Raw genomic sequence first — 26,210 nt, forward strand, 5'->3', positions numbered from 1 at the left:
TGGCCGAGAGTCGTACTCGGCTGAACGTATAAGGAAGAATACATTGATATATGAACATTCCATTGGAGGTAACCAGCAGGTTTCTCTATTACAATACATTAGTTAACCTAGATTTGGAGTAGGGCTGTGGGGGAACTCAAAGCTCTGATGTAATTTCTCCCAAAGATCAGTTATCACAGATCATATAACCCCCAAGCTGGAATGTCTTCAGCTCAGGGTGTGGCTACCATCACCTAGTAGGTACAATACATTTTAAAGATATAATTTGCAATCAATTTGGATACATACAGTAATTTATAAAAATAAAAGTCTCCATATTTCATTAAAATGGTTAATTTGAGCCATGCAAATGAAGTGTATGTGTAAACCTCTGTAACTGTACACTTTGGCAAGTAGAATGGGATATGAGAAGGCCATAAGAAATTACAGTGTCTAGTTACTATACATTTTTGCTACTAACATAGCTTCAAAACAGCCTACTGTACACTGTATAAAGGATTGGTTCACTTTGGTAAGTAGCTCGCCATTTACCTACTAGTCAGGCTTATATTTCACTTGTATAAACTACATTCAATCCTTTGCGTGCCCTGCGATATAGCTACTATGTCTTGGCTTCTGGCACCCTGGATGCCCCATGGTCTAGTAGCTTCTGTATATCAACAACAAAAAATGCTCGTTCTCTTAGGGTAGATCGTGTCCTGCACTCCTATGGAGCTCAGGATATGGTTGACAGACGTCCCGTATATAGAGAATTGTCCCTTATTTCATTGACTTGTCCATCTGTCCCACAAAGGTCTGTCGGAACACATAATTGACCCGCATTTTAATGCCCTGACATGAAATGCCTGAACTTAAAATGACTGCAATGAAATCAGTCATAAAAATGTAATAGATTTCTACTTGAGTGTTATAGTTACCTTTTCCGATAGATGTTGCCTTACTAAATTATGCAATTAATAAAGTCAGGAAACTACCTGGTCAACTCATAATACCATGTCACACACCTCTATAGGCGTTACTTTTTCTCCCACTGCTACTTGTTAGGTCAGTGTGCGTCTTTCCCCGTCCGGCCAAGAGCAGAGATGAGGAAAAGTAAAGAATATAGTGATCAAGCGGGAGATACCATTCATCTCCATGCAATTGCAAATCATTCATCCCGCATTATGAAGTCACACTTTCATACTAGATTTCGGCGTTCCATATTATAAAAATGGAAATGTGGCAACCCTGTCTCAGGACGAAATCTGAAGCTATGGTGGAAGGAAGGGGAGGTGAATCCTCCCCTTCTGTTCCGTAATCAGTGACGGAGAAATCACGTGATCGCGAGTGCAAGTGGACTGAATGGGTTAACAGCCAGTGAGTCTGATAATGTTTTCTGGTAACATTACCCCAAGGCTTGTATGTAGTTGAAGTGTACATGCAATTCTTGGCATCTTAAAACACATACTTGATGCGCAATACACACACATATATATAATTTAGGAATCTTCATCAAGTTTCCCAATGGAAAACTGTAAAGATTATAATAATTCAGGATATTTATGTGTTTTATGAGTACTTGAGCTTAGTTATATGTACTGTATGTAATTATAAGATTTTGTGCTGAAAATGAAATTATTATTAAAATCTGGTAAATAAAAGTAGCTTTGAAAAAACACAGAATAGATGTTTTGTTTCCAGGGACATTTTCCATCTATTTCTTAGGAGTAAAGATTAATTTAAATGTTGTGAGCAGTTTTCCTGCAGTTCTTCATTTGAGACTCAGTGTGCCGCTGTTGACCCACAAGGTAGAGGAGCTGGATATGGAGAATTGTACTGATGCTTACAATAGTCATACACTGCAGATAAGCAAGAAGCAATGCAACATATACACTCTTTCTACTGCAACTGGGATCACCCTGCTCTCTCCTTGGATATTACACATTTTCTCCATCCTCAAGATATATAAAGGAAGACAGAAAATATAGATGTATCTACTAAAAATGTGTCAGAAGGTCATATATGGAAACATACAAAGAGCAATGACATGGCAAGTAGTATTTTTCTTTATTTCTATCATCTGTGAGCCTATTTCCGGTCAGCTTCAATACTCAATAAATGAAGAATTAAAACAGGGATCTATAGTAGGGAGTATTGCAAAAGATTTGGGCTTAAATATTAAGGAATTATCATTTAGAAAATTCCATATTGTTTCTCGTGCCACAATACAGTATTTCAATGTAGAAAATGGAGACTTATATGTTACAGACAGGATAGATAGAGAGATAATATGTGGAATAGAGCAGAATTGTTTTCTAAATCTTGAAGCAGTGATTGAAAATCCGCTGAATTTTTACACAGTTAAAGTTGAAATTGAAGATATAAATGACAATCCCCCATATTTTTCCAAGAACACTTTTGATGTAGGAATTAGTGAATCTGCTTCACAAGGAGCACGATTTGCTTTAGAAAATGCACAAGATCCAGATCTTGGTACAAATTCTGTACAGAGCTATAAACTCAGTGCAAATGAGTATTTCACACTGGGAGAAAAAACCAGTACAGATGGAAGTAAATATCCTGAACTTGTACTAGAGATGCCCCTAGACCGCGAAAAACAAAGTTTATACGAATTAATTTTAACTGCTTTTGATGGAGGAAAACTTGCAAAAACTGGCACTGCTCTAATTAAAATTGTGGTTTATGATGCAAATGATAACTATCCTGTATTTAGTCAGGACACATATCGAATAAGTTTAAATGAAAATACACCAAATGGTTTTCTAGTTCTCCATCTAAATGCTACTGATGAAGATGAAGGTTCCAATGCACAAATAAAATACTCATTTAGTCACATTACTGAAAATGCTCGCCAAATCTTCACTATCGATTCTAAAAGTGGGAACATTAAAGTAATAGGAAAGCTGGACTTTGAGGTAACAAAGAGTTACCAGATAACAGTGGAAGCTAAAGATGGTGGTGGCTTGGTTGATTATTGTAAGGTAGCAATACAGATTGTCGATGCCAATGATAATGCACCTGAGATAATAATCACTTCTTTCTCAACTACAATACAAGAGGATTCCCCATCTGGAACAGTGATAGCTCTAATTAATATCCATGATCTGGACTCTGGAGAGAATGCTGAGGTTGTTTGCCAAATCTCTGAAATGTTGCCTTTTCAATTAATATCACCATCTACTAGTTACTATAAAATTGTTACTACAACTACTATGGACAGAGAACAATGTTCTGATTATAATATTACAATTAAAGCCACAGATAAAGGATTACCCCCACTGTCCACCAATAGAACCATTCAATTGATTATATCAGATGTAAATGATAATCCACCCATTTTTGAGAAGGCTAATTACATCGCTTATGTTCCAGAAAATAACCCACCAGGAACCTCGATACACAGTGTCCTTGCTTCCGACCTTGATCTTAACAAAAATAGTCAAATTATTTACTCAATTCTCAATATAAATATTAAGGACATCCCAGTATCTTCATATGTTTCCATAAACTCAGTAACTGGAGTTATTTATGCACAGCATTCATTTGACTATGAGCAGTTAAGAGAATTTCAGATCCAAGTAATGGCTAAAGACGGTGGATCTTCTCCTTTGAGCAGTAATGTCACACTAAAGATATGTATTATAGATAAGAATGATAATGCTCCTAAAATTCTCTACCCATCACCAGACACGGAGGACACAGTGTTATTTGAATTTATTCCTCATTCTTCTGAGAAAGGTTATCTAGTTACCAAAGTGATTGCAGTGGATGCTGACTCTGGACACAATGCATGGCTCTCCTATCACATACTTCAAGTTACTGAGCAATCTTTCATCATCATTGGTCAACACACAGGTGAAATCAGGATGGCACGCACCTTTCAAGATAAAGATACTTTGAGGCAAAGAGCTGTGATTATGGTGAAGGACAATGGAGACCCTTCTCTCTCAGCAACTGTTACTTTAAACCTGATTATGGCAGAAAACTTTCAGCAAGTTCTTCCAGATCTAACTAGCCAATCAAGCAAGTTGGAAATGCAATCAAATGTAACCATTTACCTAGTAATATCTATAGGTTTAATTTCAATTTTGTTCATTTTAACAGTGGTTGTTACAGTCATTTCTAAATGTAAAAAATCTCATTCTTCTACTGCTTTTGGAGCTATAAGTAAAGATTTTTATCCACAAGTTGCCCTCAGATATCCTTATCAATTCAGCGATGGAACTTTGCCACTGCCATACTCATATGATGTTTGTGTAGCCCTTGACTCCAGTGAAAATGAGTTTGCCTATCTCACTCCAAGTCAGCAGGTTCCAGTAGACAGCCTTATTGATACTGATGACTCAGTTATTGGAAATGATCCCCTAAAACCAACTTTACCGGATAACAGTCTTTCACAGGTAAGATATATTTTGTAGTATTTTCCTAACATGGAAAATGTAGATACTGTATATTGTTGGACTGACACAAGTATCATTATCATCATTTGTGGATCTACATATACGGTATTTCACACCAGCTTCTCAAATGGTCTATTGATATTTATCAGTCCACAGAAACAACATGAAGCAATGGTAACGCAGTTTTGCACTAGTTTACCAGTCAGGATACTCAAATAGCCACTATAATTATTGAGAGATATGTATGAAACAGTGTTGCACCCATTTTGCAGTTGGGAAACATTGATAAACAACCTCTACTATGTACATACCGTATACGAATGCATGGTGTGCAACATGAAGGGGCCTGTGTGCTAAGGTTCGCAAAAGGAATTTGTGGGGTAAAATTGATGCATGGAAGTTGAAAATTATATTGTGTTTGGGTTTGCCTATGTACTAACCCTTTATTTTTCAATGTGTGCAAGTATATTGGCACACACAAATAGTGTGTAAATGGAATGTATAAATACAATAGTATCGGTGTGCCAAAAATAATAGTTTAATCTGCATCAAAATTGTCCTCCAAGATGAACTATTATTCTGTTTTAATTTAAATTCTGTGGAACTTAACCTATTAATCAATGGATTGACAAATTATCTGGTGAAGTGTTTTGTCGCACAAGTACATCTGAAAAAAAATGTAATCTGTGTGGAGACTGGTTCAGTCATGCAGTTATGTCCCAATGGGAATGGAGGGGCAGGGGAGTGGAATGTTAGAGGTATAGCACGTAAGCACGTAGACGTCTTTGAAATGGTGAGTTTTCTTGGAGTTTTTAAGCACTATATCAGATAGATATCTTCAAAATAGTTTGTCACGGATCAATACTGGCTGCCCCGCTTTACGGCGCTCTGCTTTACAGCGTTCCGCTCATATGGCGTTTCCCAATGTATACCCATATTCATTAGGTTTGACGCTTGTTCCGTTTTTCCAGCGATTTTCGGTATGATGTGCACAGCAGCAAAGTATCCGGCTGTCACTAAACAAAGCATCTCTGTTTTCAAAGGTACAATAAAATACAGTAGGGCCCCACTTTACGGCAGCGGCCTAGAATGGAACCCGCAGTATGAGCGGGCCCCTACTGTACATGTTAAAGAATTTATTGGCGGGCACTTTGATATGATTAGTATTATTTGCATTCAAGTGTTAAATGTCTATTGTTAACAAGTGTTTATCCCACCAAATATAAACGGTTAATGTCTGTTTGGAGTAGGTGTTAAAATCAGCAACACTGTATGTCATTGTTAATTTTATCCAACATAGATAATATTTTATTTTACCTGTCAATGAAACTTCACATATGTTTCATACAAAGATCTAGTTTAAAAGTAGCTCTATTAGTCCTGGACAAAACAGATTTGTTTGTAGGTTGCGATACCTGTTATGGACCACCATTAGAGCTTTCAAAACCTCATAGGTTTCTTTTTCATGTGTACTGTCATATACAAAGAACTACAATGTGTCACAGGTACTTCCTTAAACCAAAGCAGACACACACTAATGGTAAGGTGAATAGACCCTCCATCATTCAGAGCACACAAAAGACAGAAAACTAGAATGTACTGTTTTGTGTTTTCTGTCTCTACTACAAATTGAAACACAAGCTCTATATTGCTATAAATATATATTTTCGAAGGCTATGCTCACAGGTCCTCAGGGGGGTCTGCCTCTCTGTGCCAAGGGTACTGCACCCTACACTGGGTGGACGGGACTTCCCATGTGCAGCTTCAGAGGTCTGGAACTCGCTACCACTAGAGCTCAGGAGTAGCTCTACACCTACTGTTTCAGGCTGGATGTAAGACTTGCCTCTTCCTTCTGACTTTTCCTGTCTAACAAAATAATTGCTGATCATTTTAATTTGTTTAACTGTAAAGTATTGCGATATCCCCTTAAGTGGAGGTGTGTTTTTTACTAAAATAAATAAATGATGATCCTATTTCTTAATGAATTTTCCAGTGTGTCGACTACAGGGGTTTTGCAGCGCGGGTCAATATGTTGTTCAGTTTTGGCTAGTGCCCAAATACTTCACAAAAGAGGGGAGACTTAACTGAGTTCTTGAATGCATGGAAGATGGGGGCTGTCCTGGTGTAGATAATGATAAGGATGTTGTTACAAAGTCTTGGTCCTTCTGCCCAGAATGCTCTTTTTCCAGTCGTGAGGGATTTGAATACAGGAACACAGAGCAGAGCATTGTCGGCTAATCTGAGTGGTCTGGAGTAACGCATTCCAAGATGTATGTTGGCGCAAGGCCACGTGTGGCCTTATTGATCGTAAAGAGAAGGACTTTGAAGTCAATTCGCTGTCTGATTCGTAGCCTGGGTTTCACTGATGGTGGTTGTGCCTGCCCAGGTTTCTGATACTGTAGTTCTTGTTGTGCCTGCAAATGATTGATCTGGTTGTTTTTGAGCTCAAAATTGATTTTTTATTAAAGTATGTTAAATACAAAGCAACAGTGAAAGGTTTTTGTTTCTTGGAGCATTCACTATATATATTTTTAGAGGCAAGTATTAATTGAGATCTTGGGACTTTGAGCAGTTTGACTGCAGTTCTTAGTTTGAGACTCTGTGTGCCGCTGTTGACCCATAAGATACTATAGGCAGGCTGAATATGAAGATCTTCTGATTCCTACAACAGCCAGATTGTGCAGATCAGCAGGAAACACTGCAACATTTTTACTCTGTTTACTGCAATTGGGATTACTCCTCTCATCTTCATAGAAAAACTTGGTTGCTGCACATTTTATTTCTATGCTTTGGATATTTAAGAGAAGCCAAACAATATAAATGTACCTGCTTACAATGTGTGGGGAGATCAGAAGGACAATGACATGGCAAGTAGTATTTTTCTTTATTTCTTTCCTCTGCGAGCCAATTACTGGTCAGCTTCAGTACTCGGTATATGAAGAAATGAAACAAGGATCTATAGTAGGGAGTATTGCAAAAGATCTGGGGTTGGATATTAAGGAATTATCAGTGAGAAAATTCCATATTGTTTCACGTGCCAAAAGACAGTATTTCAATGTGAATTTAGAAAATGGAGACTTATATGTTACAGACAGGATAGATAGAGAGATAATATGTGGAATACAGCAGCGTTGTTTTCTAAATCTTGAAGCAGTGGTAGAAAGTCCTTTGAATGTTTATGCCGTTAAAGTTGAAATTCAAGATATAAATGATAATCCACCTAGTTTTCCTAAGAATACTTTTGATACAATAATTAGTGAATCTGCTTCACCAGGAGCACGTTTTGCTCTGGGAAATGCACAAGATCCAGATCTTGGTACCAATTCTGTACAGAGATATAAACTCAGTGCAAATGAGTATTTCACTCTGGGAGAAAAAACTAGCACAGATGGAAGTAAATATCCTGAACTTGTGCTAGAGAAGCCTCTAGACCGTGAAAAACAAGGCTTTTATGAATTAATTTTAACTGCTTTTGATGGAGGAAAACCTTTAAAAACGGGCACTGCTCAAATTAAGATTGTGATTCATGATATGAATGATAACTATCCTGTATTCAGTCAGGACACATATCGAATAAGTTTAAATGAAAATACACCAAATAATTTTCTAGTTATCCATATAAATGCTACTGATGAAGATGAAGGTTCCAATGCACAAATAACATATTTATTTAGTCACATTACTGAAAACGCTCTCCAAACTTTCAGTATGGATTCTCATAATGGGGATATTAAAATAATAGGAGAGCTGGACTATGAGGTGACAGAGAACTACGAGATGACTGTGGAAGCTAAAGATGGTGGTGGTCTGGTCGCTCATTGTAAAGTGTCAATACAAATTATTGATATTAATGACAATGCACCTGAAATAACAATCACCTCTTTTTTAACTACAATTCCAGAGGATTCCTCACTAGGTACAGAGATAGCACTAATTAATATTCATGATCTGGACTCTGGAGAAAATGGTGAGGTTGTTTGCGAAATCTCTGAAATGTTGCCTTTTCAATTAATATCATCATCTAGTAGTTACTATAAACTTGTAACAGCAACTAATATGGACAGAGAAAGAGTCTCTGGTTTTAATGTTACAATTAAAGCTGTAGACAAAGGATCTCCTCCACTATCTACCAACAAAACCATTCGATTGACTATATCAGATGTGAACGACAATCCTCCGTTTTTTGAGAAAACAAGTTACATTGCATATGTTCCAGAAAATAACCCACCAGGGAACTCAATATACAGGGTCCATGCTTCAGATCTGGATTTTAATGAGAATGCACAAATAATATACTCCATTCTAAATACAAATATGAAGGAGTTTCCAATGTCTTCATATGTTTCGATAAATTCTGTGACTGGAGTTCTTTATGCACAGAGCTCATATGACTACGAACAGTCACGTGAATTTCAACTCCAAGTAATAGCTAAAGACAGGGGATCTCCTCCTCTAAGCACCAATATCACAGTAAAGATATGTATCATTGATACGAATGATAATGCTCCTAAGATTCTCTATCCATCACCAGACACAGAGGGCACAGCATTATTTGAGTTCATTCCTCGCTCTTCTGAGAAAGGTTTCTTAGTCACTAAAATAGTTGCAGTGGATGCTGACTCTGGACACAACGCATGGCTCTCGTATCACTTATTACATTCTCCTGAACCATCTTTCTTCATCATTGGCCAACACACAGGTGAAATCAGAATGGCGCGCACGTTCCAAGACACAGATACTCTGAGACAAAGAGTTATAGTCATGGTAAAAGACAATGGATACCCATCTCTCTCAGCTACAGTTACTTTAAACCTGGTAGTAGCAGAAAACTTTCAACAAGTTCTTCCAGAGCTAAGCAACCAACCCAGGGATTCAGATACTCAGTCTAATGTAACCATTTACCTAGTTATATCCATAGCTTTGATTTCCTTTTTATTCATTTTGACAGTGATGGTTACAGTTATTTCTAAATGCAGAAAATCACACACTCCAACAAGTTTTGGGACTATAAGTAAAGATTTTTATCCACAGGTTGCCCTCAGATATCCTTATCAATTCAGCGACGGAAGTTTGCCACTGCCATACTCATATGATGTTTGTGTAGCCCTGGACGCAAGTGAAAATGAGTTTGCATATCTCAAACCAAGCCAGAATGTTCCAGTAGACAGTCTTATTGATACTGAGGATTCAGCTATTGGCAAAGAGTCATTGCAAGACATTTTGCCTTCTGCCAGCCTGGCACAGGTAAGATGCATTTCTTGATTACCTGTAGCGAATAACAACAAAGGCATGTCAATATTCAGTGGGATTTATTGCAACTCCCAATGGCAACATAGATTGTGCCATTTTAGCTTAATGTCTAATTAACATACAAATTATCAGTACACATGGACAAGTTACAGATGCAGCCACCAGTATCCGACCACTTGCCTTGGAAAATCTGGGGCTATCTCACAATAACGCTGTAACATTTCTGTGAGATATCTGCAGCAGGACTGGGACTGCAGGGACCCCCACTGTGTTCAACCGATGGGCCATTAGTCTGACTGCAGAATCTCACAGAAATGTTGCAGCATTTACTGTGAGATTGCCACAGGCAAGTGGTCGGATACTGATGGCTGCATCTGTATGTACTTTAAGCAATTTGCCATAAATGTGATAAATATATGTACATATTCTATAACTAATGTGCTGTGTGGTACTTTGTACTTTGATGCTAAGAAAGGAGTTTTTCCATAAGTGTCAGTGCTTCACTGCATAATTTTAATTGTTGGTTATCACCTGGTTAAAGATTTGTAGTAATATCTGCTTCTCAATATACTAATAAATATTCTCTATTAACAGAAATCTTTTAACTCTGCTAAAAATATGTTTGATAAACTGAAGCAAGTCTGAATTGACACAAATAACATTATGATTTGTTTAATTACTTATACATAATGGAAACTCCTTAATTTAGCAATTTGACTGATGTAAACAATTCGTGCAGTACGGGAGAAAAAGCAGAACCATATTTATTAAACGAATATCTTTGATGAAATCGCTCTTTTTTGTGCCAGTTTTTTGCTAAGGATACTTTGATAAATAGCTCCCAGTATTATTTAAGGACACTAATGCAACAGCATTGTACCAGTGTTGCAGCAAAAACTCAGTATTAAGTGATCACTATTATATAAATACTGTATATTACAGTAAGTTAAATAATTGTGTTTAAGATTAAATGTAAAAAATTCCCAGTAGAGATATGCTTCAAAATTTTTTTCACAGATGTCTCTTATTTTGTGTTTTTTTAAATGACATTTTGCGATATTTCGAATTGTTATAAAGTTTTATAAGTTTGCGAATTGTACCAGAATGTTGACTGAGCTTTGCAAAAACCACAGCGTATACAGTAATGGGTTTATTGGCTTTTTAAAAATCTCGTACTTTATTTTCGGCTGCATAATAAAATGGAGGTACAAAACTCAGGAAGGGGGAAACGGATTAAAGCAGCAGTCCAAGCTGCTGTGTTTTTTATTTTATTTTTTACATTTGATTTTTTTCTCCTTTAATATGTGCATCAATACAATCCATACGATGATCAGTTATTAGCTAAGTTGCTGATCGATCCGTTCTCCTATGATAGATCGGTGAAGATTCGGCTCGGGGTTCACTAAATGGCTGTCAGTGCAGCAGAAATGGACAAAAGAAGCAAAGTTCTGTTGGGAAGATCATGTGAGCAGGCAGTCACTAGATACAATTGGTGCACAGCTAGAGAGAGGGCAGGGCTCAAAAAAGCGTGTGCCAGAACCTGTTTCAGAAGAGGAAGGGAATGTCACTTTGTAAGTGGGTGCTATAGAAACAAAAAATGCTTGTTACATTATAATACATAAAAAATGTAATTTAGAGTTGTTTTAAAAAAAAAAAAAATGCTACAAGTATTTTCTCATAGTACAGAACTGATTTATTAAAAAAAAAAAACACATGTAGGATATTGCTTGGTCTGCAACTTAAACAGAAATATAATTAAAATTAAGGCTGGACAAATAGACAATAAAAAAGTAAAAAAATACCTGGTTACATGAATTATCTTATGTCACATCTAGTGGCAGAGTAAATGTGGGCTATAAGTTCATTTCAAGTCTACTCATATTCTCAATTGGATGGAACCCCGCTGATCACCATCCCTTGTACACAGATGAGAGGAATTCTTAAAGAAGGTATACCATTTTAAGAGGATGAAATACCATTGATGAACCATTTTAATGCATTCTCTTTGATTAGAGCATGTACAGAACTTATTGATACTCCCTGAAATATATTCTCCCAGTCCTCATGGTCCAACTTCTCTCCCACATCCTCCCCTCATCTTGACATCAATTTGGGTTTAGCAGGGGATTCTGTTTCTGATAATATTTTATACATTCTAGAGATCAAGATTTTATGATCACCGCTACTAAGACACATACAGTATTTTCAAATGTCGTGAGTTTTGAATAGGGGCCTTGGTTTGAATGAAGTTTCTTAGCTGGAGTAACCAATTAAAGTTATCTCTAACTCTATCTCTAACTCCTCTAACACGCCCTTCCCTCTCTCTGATCTTCACCACCTAACCTTTGTGTTCACTCTAACCTCTGCACCTTCCACAAAACCTACTTCCACATGCAAATACAGAAACCTATAGTACATGCTCTAGACCCCTGCCTCGACCAGGCAATCTCTCTACATTGGACTCACAGAGGCAAACGGAGGGTCTCCCGAGGACGGTGTATGATCCACTTCTTATACCTGGATTTCCACACGGAAGGTCAAGCGGAGTTCAAGTGATCCGGCGGTCGTTGCGGTCCTGTGGTTGTTGCGGTGCCAGGTAACTCATGACCTAAGTGCACGATATGCCTATTTTAATCTGAATGGATGTACGCAGATATCTTACATTTTATATATGTAATAATATTGGAACTTACTCCACTATATGCTTCTGCGCTTGTGTTTTTTGTGTTTCAATCTCTCAATATGACAGTACACTCTCATCCGCTTTGGAGAATACGACTCCTGCCACCACACGTCGCCGACGACAATCCAATCCACAATCGTGGTACACACAATTTACCCGCTACCTCCAAAAGTGCTCATACTGTGGAACTTTACTGGACCAAATTTCACTCTAAACCAGACTTCCTCCACTATAAGTTCTTACTCTCACCCATAATACTACTCTCTCTCTTGCCAAACAATCCTACTTTTCCTCACTCATACAAACTTTGTCCTCTAACCCTCAATACCTTTTCGCCACCTTTAGCTCCCTTCTCCACCCAACTATACCTGCAGCCCTTTCTATCCTCATGGCCCGAGACCTTGCCACCTACTTCACACACAAGATTCAGTCAATCAGTCTCTTCATGTGCACAGGGGATGAGGGAGAGCATCATAGACAGGTAAGTCTCTATTTGTCTGCAGCTTCCTGGTGGTAACTTATCACTGCATTAAAGCTGATATCAATAGGTAGGGTAGAGTTGGGTAGGGGGAAAGAAAAGGGAGTGATTGTGCAGTATGCTTAAAAACAGACTTTAATGCACAACACAAACAAATAAAATTTCTCCTGAGGGCGCACTCACATTTTAGTACAGCCACTCAAGGCACATAAAGGTTTCTTTTGCTCAGCAGTTGCTGCCCGGTCTGAGTCCGTGTCACCTGAGTCCTCCGTATGTGTTCCCCGAAAGCAGCCGCTGGGGTTGTCACTGGGTTGACTGCAGGGTGTCTGACGTCACTTCTTCCCGGTTCCAAGGTTCCTCCTCCCTCCTCCACTCAATGTGTTTTGCAAGCTGGGGTCTTGCTTTGTCAGGAGTGTATCATACAGAGAAGGGATGGTAACCCTGGGCTGGGATCCTGGAAACAAGGGAACTCTTCTGGCTGTTGTTCAGTTATGCTGTTGTGCCAATAAATATGTTACACTGATGCTGGTATCCAGATTCCTTTCTGTTGCTATCATAGAAGTTCCTGTGGGGATAAACCCTTGTCTATGGCATGAGCCCAGCAGGATGGAGGTTCTGCACCATCTTTAAAAGACTATCCTGTACCCCACTTCCTACAACATAGCGGAGTTTCAGTCCTCCTGGGAACCAAGTGAGCACCACAGCACCATAACACCATAAGACCTACAAATCTCCCTTAGGGGGGGATAGGGGTGTTACACAAGCATTACAAGGTTTTATGTTACTCTTAAATAGCTATAAATCAGTTATGTAACCCAGTGCCGTAATGTTCCTTTTGTTCAGTTCTATGCCACGTGTGGAACGTATTGTATACATAATGACTCAGGCCCCCACCTCAGTGACAGATGCATAAGTCTGAGGCACAGAAATATAGAGAGGTTACACTTATTTAGTCAAATATGAGCCACAAGCGGTTTGATTGTCAGTGCGAACAGAAGGGGTGAGCATGGCGCCATGTACGCCTATCGGCCGAGCGATCTGTGGCCTGTGATCCACAGTGATGGGAAGGCGTGGCGGAGGCGTGACCATGACGTCACGTGAGCGGCTCGCCCTCATTGGCTGAACTGCCCATGTGACCTGGCCGTCGTGCGACAAACAGGATTTTTTGTCTTCTGGAAAATCGCGTGCGCGGTCGCGCACTCTATGGGCTGCCTTATAGAGGTATGGCCTTTTGTTCGCACCGCATGCGCGGTCGCGCGGAGTATGGACGCGGTCTTAAATTTGAATTGTGTACAGGGAGTTAAGTTTAAAAGCAAATGCGTTTAACAAGGATTTCTGGACATATTGCCCTATGGCTTGTACTTGTCTTTTTCCAATCCTGAGGGATTTTGTTAGAGCAGGATTTCTAAACAGCCAGCTTTGTTGAAGCAGGGATATACTGAAAACTTGACCTGTTGAGAGGTCTTAAGGACTGGAGTTGAGAACCCTTCGAATAAATAAAGACTAAACAGGGTTGGTTGATCTGAGTGGTCTGGTTGGCTGATATGGAGTAAAGTACGATGTGTGTGGCCTTATGTAGAGAGTATTTTGAATTACATTCACTCTCTGATTGGTAACCAGTGAATTTCTTTCAGTTTCACTAATGTGCTTGTGCCTGCATCAGGTTTCTGATAGTTCTAGCTGTAGTATTCTTAACGTTTGAATGTTTATTAAAGTTTGCTAAATACAAAGCAACATAGATAAGTAACAAGGAACATTTTTGGTTTCTCTGATCATTTGCTATATATTTCTTGGAGGTGAATATTATTTGAGATCTTGTGACTTTGAGCAGTTTGACTGCAGTTCTTCATTTGAGACGCTGTGTGCCGCTGTTGACCCATAAGATACTATAGGCAGGCTGATTATGGAGCTTCCTACTGATTCCTACTGTACAACAGCCAGACAGTGCAGATCAGCAGGAAGCACTGCAACATTTTCACTCGGTCTACAGCAACTGTGATTACTCCTCTCATCTTCATAGAAAAACTTGGATGTTTTACATTTTATTTGTATGCCGCGGATATTTAAAAGAAGCCATACAATATAATTGTATCTGATTACAATGTGTGGGGACTCGAAGATCAGATATGGACACATGCAAAGGAAAATATCATGGCAAGTAGTATTTTTCTTTATTTCTTTCCTCTGTGAGCCTATTTCTGGTCAGCTTCAGTACTCAATATATGAAGAAATTAAACAAGGATCTATAGTAGGGAGTATTGCAAAAGATCTGGGTTTGGATATTAAGGAATTATCCATTCGAAAATTTCACATTGTTTCACGTGCCAAAAAACAGTATTTCAATGTGAATTTAGAAAATGGAGACCTATATGTTACAGACAGGATAGATAGAGAGACAATATGTGGAATACAGCAGAGTTGCTTTCTAAACCTTGAAGCAGTAATTGAAAGTCCTTTGAATTTTTACACAGTTAAAGTTGAAATTCAAGATATAAATGACAACCCACCATTTTTTTCCAAGAATACTTTTGATATAGGAATTAGTGAATCTGCTTACCCAGGAGCACGTTTTGCTCTAGGAAATGCACAAGATCCAGATCTTGGTACCAATTATATTCAGAGATATAAACTCAGTGCAAATGAGTATTTCACACTGGGAGAAAAAACTAGCACAGATGGAAGTAAATATCCAGAACTTGTGCTAGAGAAGCCTCTAGACCGTGAAAAACAAAACTTCTTTGAATTAATTTTAACTGCTTTTGATGGAGGAAACCCTATAAAAACTGGCACTGCTCTACTAAAGATTGTGGTTCATGATGTGAATGATAACTATCCTGTGTTCAGTCAAGACACATATCATATACGATTAAATGAAAATGTACACAATGGTTTTCTAGTTCTGCATCTAAATGCTACTGATGAAGATGAAGGTTCCAATGCACAAATAATATATTCATTTAATCATATTGCTGAAAATGCACGCCAAACTTTCACTATAGATTCTCATAATGGGGATATTAAAATAATAGGAGAGCTAGACTATGAGATGACAGAGAGCTATGAGATAACTGTGGAAGCTAAAGATGGTGGTGGTCTGGGTGCTTATTGTAAAGTGTCAATACAGATTATTGATATTAATGACAATGCCCCTGAAATAACAATCAGCTCTCTCTCAACCACAACTCCAGAGGATTCTGCACCTGGCACAGTCTTAGCCCTAATTAATATTCATGATCTGGACTCTGGAGTAAATGGTGAGGTTGTTTGCCAAATCTCTGACATGTTGCCTTTTCAATTAATATCATCATCTAGTACTTTCTATAAACTTTTAACTACAAGTAATATGGACAGAGAAAGAGTCTCTGGTTATAACGTTACAATTAAAGCTGTAGATAAAGGATCTCCTCCACTGTCCACCAACAAAACCATTCGATTGACTATATCAGATGTGAACGACAATCCTCCTGTTTTTGAGAAAACAAGTTACGTTGCATATGTTCCAGAGAATAACCCACCAGGGACCTCAATATGCAGTGTCCATGCTTCAGATCTTGATTTTAATGATAATGCACAAATAATATACTCTATTCTCAGCACAAATATTGAGGAAGTCCAAATGTCTTCATATGTTTCCATAAACTCAGTGACTGGAGTTATTTATGCACAGAGCTCATTTGACTATGAACAAATACGGGAATTTCAATTCCAAGTGATGGCTAAAGACAGTGGATCTCCTCCTCTAAGCACTAATGTCACCGTAAAGATATGTATCATTGATAAGAATGATAATGCTCCTAAGATTCTCTACCCCTCACCAGACACAGAGGGCACAGCATTATTTGAGTTCATTCCTCGCTCTTCTGAGAAAGGTTATCTAGTCACTAAAATAGTTGCAGTGGATGCTGACTCTGGACACAACGCATGGCTCTCTTACCACTTACTACATGTTTCCGATCCATATTTCTTTATCATTGGTCAACACACAGGGGAAATCAGAATGGCGCGCACGTTCCAAGACACAGATACTCTGAGACAAAGAGTAATAGTCATGGTAAAAGACAATGGATACTCCTCTCTCTCAGCTACAGTTACTTTAAACCTGGTAGTAGCAGAAAACTTTCAACAAGTTCTTCCAGAGCTAAGCAACCAACCCAATGATTCAGATACTCCGTCTAATGTAACCATTTATCTAGTTATATCCATAGCTCTGATTTCCCTTCTGTTCATTTTGACAGTGATGGTTACAGTTATTTCTAAATGTCGAAAATCAAACACTCCAATAGCTTTTGGAACTATATGTAGAGATTTTTATCCACAAGTTGCCCTCAGATATCCTTATCAATTCAGTGATGGAACTTTGCCACTGCCATACTCATATGATGTTTGTGTCGCTGTTGACTCCAGTGAAAATGAGTTTACTTATCTTAAAACAAGCCAGAATGTTCCAGTAGACAGTCTTATCGATACAGATGATTCAGCTATTGGCAACGATTCTCAGCAAGACGCTTTGCCTACTGCCAGCCTGACACAGGTAAGCTGCAGTTTCTTATTATCTGTGAGGTATGAGATCCAGGGTATTTCAAAACTCAGTGTGAGTTACAGTAGTGCAACTCTCAATGGCGACATAGATCTTGCCATTTTAGCTTTACGTCTAATTAACATACAAACTTTTGATGTACATTGATATTTTACATACAGTAAGCAATTTGCCATAAATGTGATTGATAAATATATGCACATATTCTATGACGATAGTGCTATGGGGAACTTTGTACTTTGATAAATCATTTTTAGGAGCTGACTATCAAACCATATTTCGAGTTTACTGATGCTAAGAAAGAAGTTTTTCCATAAGTGTCAGTGCTTCACTGCATAATTTGAATTGTTTGTTATCACCTGGTTAAAGCTTTGTAGTAATCTCTGCATCTAAATAGACTAATAAATATTCTCTATTAACAGAAATCTTATTACTCTGCTGAAGATATGTTTGATAAACTGAAGCAGTTATGAATTGACACAAATAATATTATCATTTGTGTAACTACTTGTAGCCCCCCTTTGGGGCTTCTATTAAGTTAAGGGGTTACTGGCCATAATGGGTTAACTGTGTGGGCTCTCACACGGTTACACCCCTCTCACATTACATGGTAAAGAGTGATGTGGCATAAAATAAGCCACGCCCATGTTATGACTGGTGTTCAGTGACATCACCATCAGAATATATGACTGCCCAATGTTTCTAGAACTGTAAATATGTTTACGTTTATAGTTCATGTACAGTATAGTGATACTGTCCCTCTTCATTATTTTATAGTGAGGGAAAGTGTCCCATCCAGTTAGCGTCCGTAGTCATGGTACTGGAGAAGTTGACAGGCTCATAAAGAGGAAGCCTATGTCCTATAGGGGTCGCCCAAATAGTAGCCCTGGGACCTAGTCAGATCGGCCCGCTAAGAGGTCCACTGTTACCTCAGAAACTGAGTGCCTAAGAGTGGCACGCAGTACCCTACACCAGGATAATGATCTCACGGTACATGATAGTAAGGGTACTCCAAGATGGGACCCAGTTGATAGAGAGACTCACTGATGCTACGCAGAAGATGGCCACAAGCTTAATACCTCCATGGACCATTAAGAGTGGGTGCTGTAGAGGGAGAAAGGGGGTGGCCCGGTATTAAAGGGGTTGCACCCCATTTGGCCATTCCCTGACCTCACCAGGGAGACAAGGGGTTAACTGAGCTGAGGTCCAGAAATGTGATTTAACCCTTGTTATGACATGAAAATGTGTATTCCCCTGTTCCCATGCTTTATTGTAAAATCTGGTTTAATCAGTGTCTGCATCACACACACTAGGATCCATCCGGGAGTACAAGGGTTAATAGTTCTTTAGTGATTATAGCCCTTTGTGTAATTTTCCCGCCTTTTCAGGCACCATTTTGCAGGGTCCCATAGGCCGCCATTAGGGCTCAATGCATTCTAATGGCGAATCTTGCTGTTTCGGTCCTGTTTCCTGTGAAGACCAGCAGATGGCGTCCGAGAGGAGGAGCGGCGGTTTCCCATTGTAAGTCAATGGGCCCATTGACTTCAATGGAGATTCCTCGAAGGAGCTTTCCAGGAACGAGTTGGCTGCCGTCCAAACCGCAAAACCGGAAAGCGGATACTTTTTCAATAAGAGAGCTTTGATCACTTAACAGTCAAGTTCAACGACAAGTGGCGTGGGAATAAACAGTTCTAGAGCACCTAGAAATAAAATTATTTTTGCCCCTAGTTCCTAGGCCTCCCCCCACTCGACCACAACCGGGTCCCCGAATCCTGGACCCCCGAAAAGAGTCGAACCGAGAAGAGCGGGTCGCGCCATAGGTTCCAATGGCGGCGGCAGAAACAGCTCAAGAAAACGGCTAAGTGTAAAAAGCTGAAATTTAGGAATCCATATCTCCGGTTCCGGAGGGTCCAGAGGGCCAGGGTTTGGGGTACCTGAGGTCACTGCTCCGGCATCGCTGCAGAACCATCCTTGACCCTCTTGGACCAACCCGATGGAGTATGGACCCCCTTGAAAGTTCGGGACTTTTCCCATAGACTCCAATGGCGGCCAATCTCCATTGACCGGCTATGGCGGAAAACCCCCATTGACTTCAACGGCTGGGTAGCCCTGTTGAAAGTCTATGGCGGCGGATTCCCATAGCCGCCAACAGCGGCGGTTTGCCATTGAAAGTCTATGGCGGCGAAGCCCGTTGTTTTCAATGGGGATTTAGTGAAAAAACGTGATTTAATTTACAGCGGAGTTTATTGTATTAAAATAGGAAATGGTTTAAGGTGTATTTGTGTAACTCCGGTTCCGAGGGTCGTAGCACGTCGCAAATTGGACCCCAGGGTGTTCCAGTTCCGGCATTGAGAACTGGGAAGTTTGGACCCGCTGGACCCAACGGAACCGGATATTTGAATAGGTTTGTGTTTTATGTTTAATACTGTGTCCCAAAGCAGGGATAAAACCCAGAGGACATTCCTTTGCATACCAGGGTAGCATATGGCCAGAGAGGCGACCCAATGTCTAGGACTTAATTATTGTTCAAAGGATTTTGTCACCCTCACTGTTTACCTGAGGGTGGAGACGGCTCAAACCAGAGCAGTCTATAAGTGTCCCATTTCACACCTCACAACAAAGAGTATCCTGCCAGGAATTCCGTTTGGTAGACTAGATGGCATTCCTGATGCAGATGAGGGGCTACAGAAATGAGACCCCAGAGTTCTAATGCGCATGTGCCAACTAGCTGGGGGCGTGTATCAAAATGTGTTCCCATGTTAGTGAGTGGCTACAGGTAATTGAAAACCAATCACCTGTACTTAATGTTAAGGATAGGTTTACAAAAGGTTTATAAACTGTTGTCCACCCTTTATCCTTTGTCTTCTGATATCATCTTGATTGTACCTGATTGCGAGAGAATTGCTATGCAACATACTTCTCATCCCCCATCTCCAAAGTAAGTGTACTTCTTGTCTTGTTACTGTACTATATCGTGTGTTCACCTATCCAAAGGAATAAATATACTTTATTATATCTAAGCCTCGTTCAGTTCAAACCCAGTTATTTGGTGTAAATTACAACCTGTCATAAGCTATCGTCACAGGTGCTACTTAGCGAAGATATAAATAGTACAAACACTCTGAAGATACCAGAAATATGTCTATTGTGGATGATATCTATGTGTGCGGAGCATTGTGGACAGCTGTCGATAAAAGCTCTTGTTTGTACTATAAAAGTTCCTGACGCCCTTCATTATTCCATCAGCATATCTGTACCTAGCCTACATGGATCAAGTAACAGTGACAAGGTATGAGAGACTGAGCAAAGCCATGTACATAGTGAACTGATGTAAACTACTTAAGAGCTGAGTAAGGAGATAATATACTTATACTAGTGAAAAATCACTGGGTATTGGTACCTGGGGTAAAAAGAAAAATTATCTGGGCGGGTAGACGAGTACCCGGCTGTGTCAGTTTGGAGGGTTAGAGGAAGAGGAGGAGGACAGCAGCCAGTGGCGGAGGGAGAGGAGGAGGACGTCAGCCGGCAGAGGATGACATCGGGCGGCGGAGGGAGAGAAGAACGGCAGCCTGCAGAGAAGGATAGCAGTCGGCGGCAGAGGGACAGAAGGACGTAAGCTTGCAGAGAAGGACAGCAGCCAGTGGCGGAGGGAAAGAAGGGCGGCAGTCTGCAGAGAAGGACAGCAGCCGGTGGTGGAGGGAGAGAGGACCACTGGGGAGGAGCGCACCATAGAAGCGGCAGACAACGGAACTCAGAGAAGACTTTCAGCTCAGACCACTGGGACACGCTCCTCCCCAGCCATCCTCCTGTGCCAATCCTGCTCTGCTCACATGGTCCTCTTCTCCTGCTGCCACCGGCTGCCGATCTCTCCCTCTGCCACCGGCTGCTGTTCCCTTCTCCCGCCACCACTGAGGAAGGGGGTTGATTGAGGAGGAGGAGGAGGACAGAGGGAGCAGAGCAGGATGGAAATACCTGGCACCATTTTTGAGCGCCCTGGGCCAAGTCCAGGTCATTTCCGGGTAGATTAAATATTGCTCGGTTTGCTGGGTACTGGGTAATTTCCGGGTACCCGGTACATCAATAACTTATACATAATTGAAACTCCTTAATTTAGCAATTTGCCTGATGTAAACAATTCATGCAATACGGAAGTAAAAGCAGAACCATATTTATTCAATTAAAAATCTCAAAATAATTGTGTTCAACATGAGATCTCAAAATTTCCCAGTAGAGATGTGCTTTGCTACATTTTTCACAAATGTCTCTTCCGTGTTTTTTTATGAAATTTCATGAGATTTCGAATTGTTAAAAAGTTTTACAAGTTTGTGAATTGTGCCAGAATTTTAACAGAACTTTGCAAAATCAAAGTATATAATGGATCATGCCTGGGAGCTGCACATGTGCTTTTTTAATCTTGTATTTTATTTTAGGTTTCATAATAAAATTGGGTACGGAACTCCAGAAGTGGAGGAGTGATTAACAGAAATATAAAACAAATAAAGACAGGATACAAAGAAAATAAAAAAAGCTAAAAATACCTGGTTACATGAATTGTCTTATGTCAAACATAGCTCTGATATCTAGTTATACAAATAAGAAGACTGTGCATTGATATACAGTATGAATATTCCATTGGTGATGACCAGCAGGTTTCTCTATCTAATACTATACATGAGTAAATGTAGATTTGGAGTAGGGCTGTGGAGAAATTCAAAACTCCAATGTAATTTCTCCAATGTTCCAAATCCTCAGGAATTTGTGGAAGGTGTCTTTCTGTAGCTCATACAGTATATTTTTCCATTAAAACACCCTTCATATCCTAGCCTTTACCTGTTGTAAGGATGACTCTTTCTCTTGCTTCCAAGCCTTTGCTATTTCATATCTAGTGGCAGAGTAGATGTGGGCTACAAGTTTGTTTTCTCTTTGATGAGAGCACATACGGAACGCTTTGCTACTCCGTCAAATATATCCTTCCAGTACTCCTGGTCCAACTAATTTCTCAGATCTTCCCACCATCTTGATATCAATTTGGGCTTAGCAGGAAATTCTGTTTCTGATAATTTTTTATACATTGTAGAGATGAAGCTTTTATGATCACCGGTACATAGACACATACTGTACAGTATAGTATCTTCAAATGTCATGACGTTTGAATAGGGGTTTTGGTTCTAATGAAGTTTCTTAGCTGGAGAAACCCAAGGAAAATTTTCTCACTCTTCTGCTATGGCTCTAACTCCTCTAACACACCCTTCCCTCTCTCTGATCATATTCTCCTAATCTTTAGCCTCACTCTACCCTCTGCGCGCTCCACAACACCTATTTCCCCACACATACAGAAACCTACATGCACTAGACCCCCTCTAATTTTCAACGTTTTGGAGTGGCAATAGATCTATTAGCTATGGTGTGCTGGTTTATAATAAAGAAGTAAGTACAGGAAGGCTAAGTGTCTGCTTACCGTAGGTTGGTATTGGAGGGGGCAACTAATTATATTTTTTCTTGTTGTTACAAATTAATTTTGGGATCTGCCGTTGGAGATCTTTTTATTGGGGCTGGGAGAGTATGCAATAAATATAGAAGCCTTGTCAGTAAATTATTTTTTACTGAGTTAATTCTGCCTATCAAGGAAACATGATACCTGGACTATTACTCCAAGTCTTTCCTCATAGTGCTCAGTATTGAGGAATTTGTGGCAGAGAATATGGTATCAGGTGAGTTAGTGAGAAAAATTCCAACATACCGAAGAAAGTGAGGTTTCCACTTAAAGCTAAACTTGATAAAGAGGCGTTTAACTTGTTTATTTATTTATATTGTAGGCGTCCGATTTATTGTTATTCATTTTAAATCCCCAACGTTTTTGGAATACTTCAAGATCATTAAAAAGATCTGGCAGAAAGGCCAAAGTAATTGATAATGTCAGTAGGATGTCATCTACGAATAGAGACAATGTATAGGTCTTCTTCTGTATCTGTTGCCTTATTTAGATATTCTTTGCAAGCATTTCGATTGTAAGTGCAAACAGAAGGGGTGGAAGGGGACAGTGTTGTCGTTTACCGTTCTTAGTCAAAATTATATTGGTAGCTGACCTTTGCCATGGGTTTTTGATACAGAGAGGAAATAGCTGTCAAAAATGTATCCATGAACCTGAAGAACCTGAGTGCCTCAAACATGTATCCACAATCAATACAGTCAAAGGCATTCTCTGCATCCAAGGCCAGTAGCTTAGAAGCAATTTGATGTTGTTTTGCTGTCTGAATTTGATTTATTGTCCACAGCTTGTCGCTACAGGACAAATCCTTCCTGATCTGCATCTATCGATTGGGAGAGAAATGTATTCTGCCTGGTCACAAGGATTTTAGAAAAAATTTTTAGGTCATTATACCCATTTACTTTTAATGCTTTGCAAATCTTTTTTTTACATAGTTTGCCGTGTTCAAAAACATTTTAAGGAATAACTTTTCGTTTAATTTGATCTTGTTCACGAACTTGAGCCAAATTTTTTGAAATGTCTGTTTCCCAGTTACCACATGCATACATTACTGGTGGCGTATTGAATTGCATTACATTTTAGACAAAAGGATCACACAATAAAAATAAGATTTTATTTCCTAAATATTTTCTTAAGTTTGTTGTAATGGGTGAGGAAATGTAATCCTTGTTTTTATTCCCAATCTTGCCAATCACTACACTCTGCTATAATTTGCATTACTTGTTCTACTGTCATTAGAACTGTATAATATCAGATAGATAATCCTGGAAGAACAAACATACTGTGTCAAATCATAACATTCCTCTTTAACGTCTGAGTTCCTTGAATAATTCTGGCAAAGGTGCAGGAATTCTTCCACTCGTATATATTTAGGAATGAATCTGTCTGCTTTTGTAGAGATTGACAGTACAGTAGCAAGATTTCCCGTGACCACAAGAAGGTGTGAGATGACAATCACTTGAACATTTTATTGGCCGCGCCTAATCTGCGGGCAGGCCAAGGCTCCTCTACGGCTTAGCTAGTTGGTTTTAGCCAAGAAGGGTATTGTGTTAACTATAACCGCCGTTAGTGATAATGTTGTGCAAAAGAAGCGTCCCCTAATAACAGAGATCCACAGATACACAGATTTGGATATGATCAAACTTTAGGGAATAGCACGTGAATAAGTTATTTTGTAGTAATTACTTTCTAATTTATACATCAATTGATAGAAATATCGCATACTGTAAATAAAAACGCTGAAGAGGAAATGGGTGTAACGAAAATGATATCTTGTAGTTATATACAGTATATAAACTAAACTCTCCATATGGCTTTGAGATGGTTATTTTGCCTAGAGATGGGTGAATTTTTTTTCTCCATGGTTCGAATGTGTGCGACACTTTTTCTTTTCACATTTTATTATTTGCAAAATCACCAAAGTTCAAAAAACGTCCCATACATTTAAGAAAAATGAAATCCGAAAGGCAGTGAAATAATAATAAAAAAAAAGTTTGGGAAAACAATTGCTAATAAAACTAGGGGAACTTTTTTTAAGGCTTTGGCTGCTAAAAATGGCCTACTAACTTTCAAAAATAGGTTATCTGTTGAATTTGGACACATTTGTTCAAATATTCAGTTATAACGTTCAATCAAACTTTTTTTTATGATTGTGTGTTGTTAGTTGATCTGAGTGGTCAGTTGGCTAATACGGAGTAATGCATTCCAATATGTAATGGTGCTAGGCCGTGTATGGCCTTATAGAGAAGATTTTGAATTAAATTAGCTGGTAACCAGTGACGTTCTGTCAGGGTTTCACTGATGTGCTTGTGCCTGCGCACATTTCTTATAGTTTCAGCTGTTGTATTCTGAACGTTTAAATTTTTATTAAAGTATGTTAAATACAAAGCAACATAGAAAAGTCACAAGGAACATTTTTGGTTTCTCTGGTCATTTGCTATATATTTCTTGAAGGTGAATATTAGTTGAGATTTTGTGACTTTGAGCAGTTTGACTGCAGTTCTTCATTTGAGACTCTGTGTGCCGCTGTTGACCCATAAGATACTATAGGCAAGCTGAATATGGAGACCTGCTGATTCCTACAACAGCCAGACAGTGCAGATCAGCAGGAAGCAATGCAACATTTTCACTCTTGTCTACAGCAACTGGGATTACTCCTCTCATCTTCATAGAAAAACTTGAATGCTGCACGTTTTATTTATATGCTGTGGATATTTTAAAGAAGCCATACACTATAATTGTATCTTATTACAATGTGTGGGGACTTGAAGATCAGATATGGACACATGCAAAGGACAATATCATGGCAAGTAGTATTTTTCTTTATTTCTTTCTTTTGTGAGGCTATATCTGGTCAGCTCCAATACACAATATATGAAGAAATTAAACAAGGTTCTATAGTAGGGAGTATTGCTAAAGACTTGGGCTTGGACATTAAGGAATTATCAATGAGAAAATTCCATATTGTTTCACGTGCCAAAAGACAGTACTTCAATGTGAATTTAGAAAATGGAGACCTATATGTTACAGACAGAATAGACAGAGAGATAATATGTGGAATACAGAAAAAATGTTTTCTAAACCTTGAAGCAGTAATTGAAAGTCCTTTGAATTTTTACACAGTTAAAGTTGAAATTCAAGATATAAATGACAATTCACCATTTTTTTCCAAGAATACTTTTGATGTAGAAATTAGTGAATCTGCTTCATCAGGAGCACGTTTTGCTCTAGGAAATGCACAAGATCCAGATCTTGGTACAAATTCTGTACAGAGCTATAAACTCAGTGCAAATGAGTATTTCACATTGGGAGAAAAAACTAGTATAGATGGAAGTAAGTATCTTGAACTTGTGTTAGAAAAGCCCGTAGACCAC

At 39.0% G+C, this 26,210-nt stretch overlaps 1 protein-coding gene across 1 annotated transcript in view; it reads left to right on the top strand.

Annotated features, from left to right (window-relative positions):
- Positions 1 to 1,833: 1,833 nt before the first annotated feature.
- Positions 1,834 to 26,210, top strand: part of LOC142494749 (protocadherin gamma-B5-like) — a 414,541-nt gene continuing 390,164 nt past the window's right edge. Inside the window, exons 1-2 of the mRNA XM_075599186.1 lie at positions 1,834 to 4,400; positions 7,230 to 9,644. Coding sequence (XP_075455301.1) covers positions 1,968 to 4,400; positions 7,230 to 9,644 — 4,848 coding nt within the window. The 5' untranslated portion in view covers positions 1,834 to 1,967. The remainder of the gene's footprint in view (positions 4,401 to 7,229; positions 9,645 to 26,210) is intronic.

The sequence above is a fragment of the Ascaphus truei genome, chromosome 5, assembly GCF_040206685.1.
Source record: "Ascaphus truei isolate aAscTru1 chromosome 5, aAscTru1.hap1, whole genome shotgun sequence".
NCBI classification, from domain to species: Eukaryota; Metazoa; Chordata; class Amphibia; order Anura; family Ascaphidae; genus Ascaphus; species Ascaphus truei.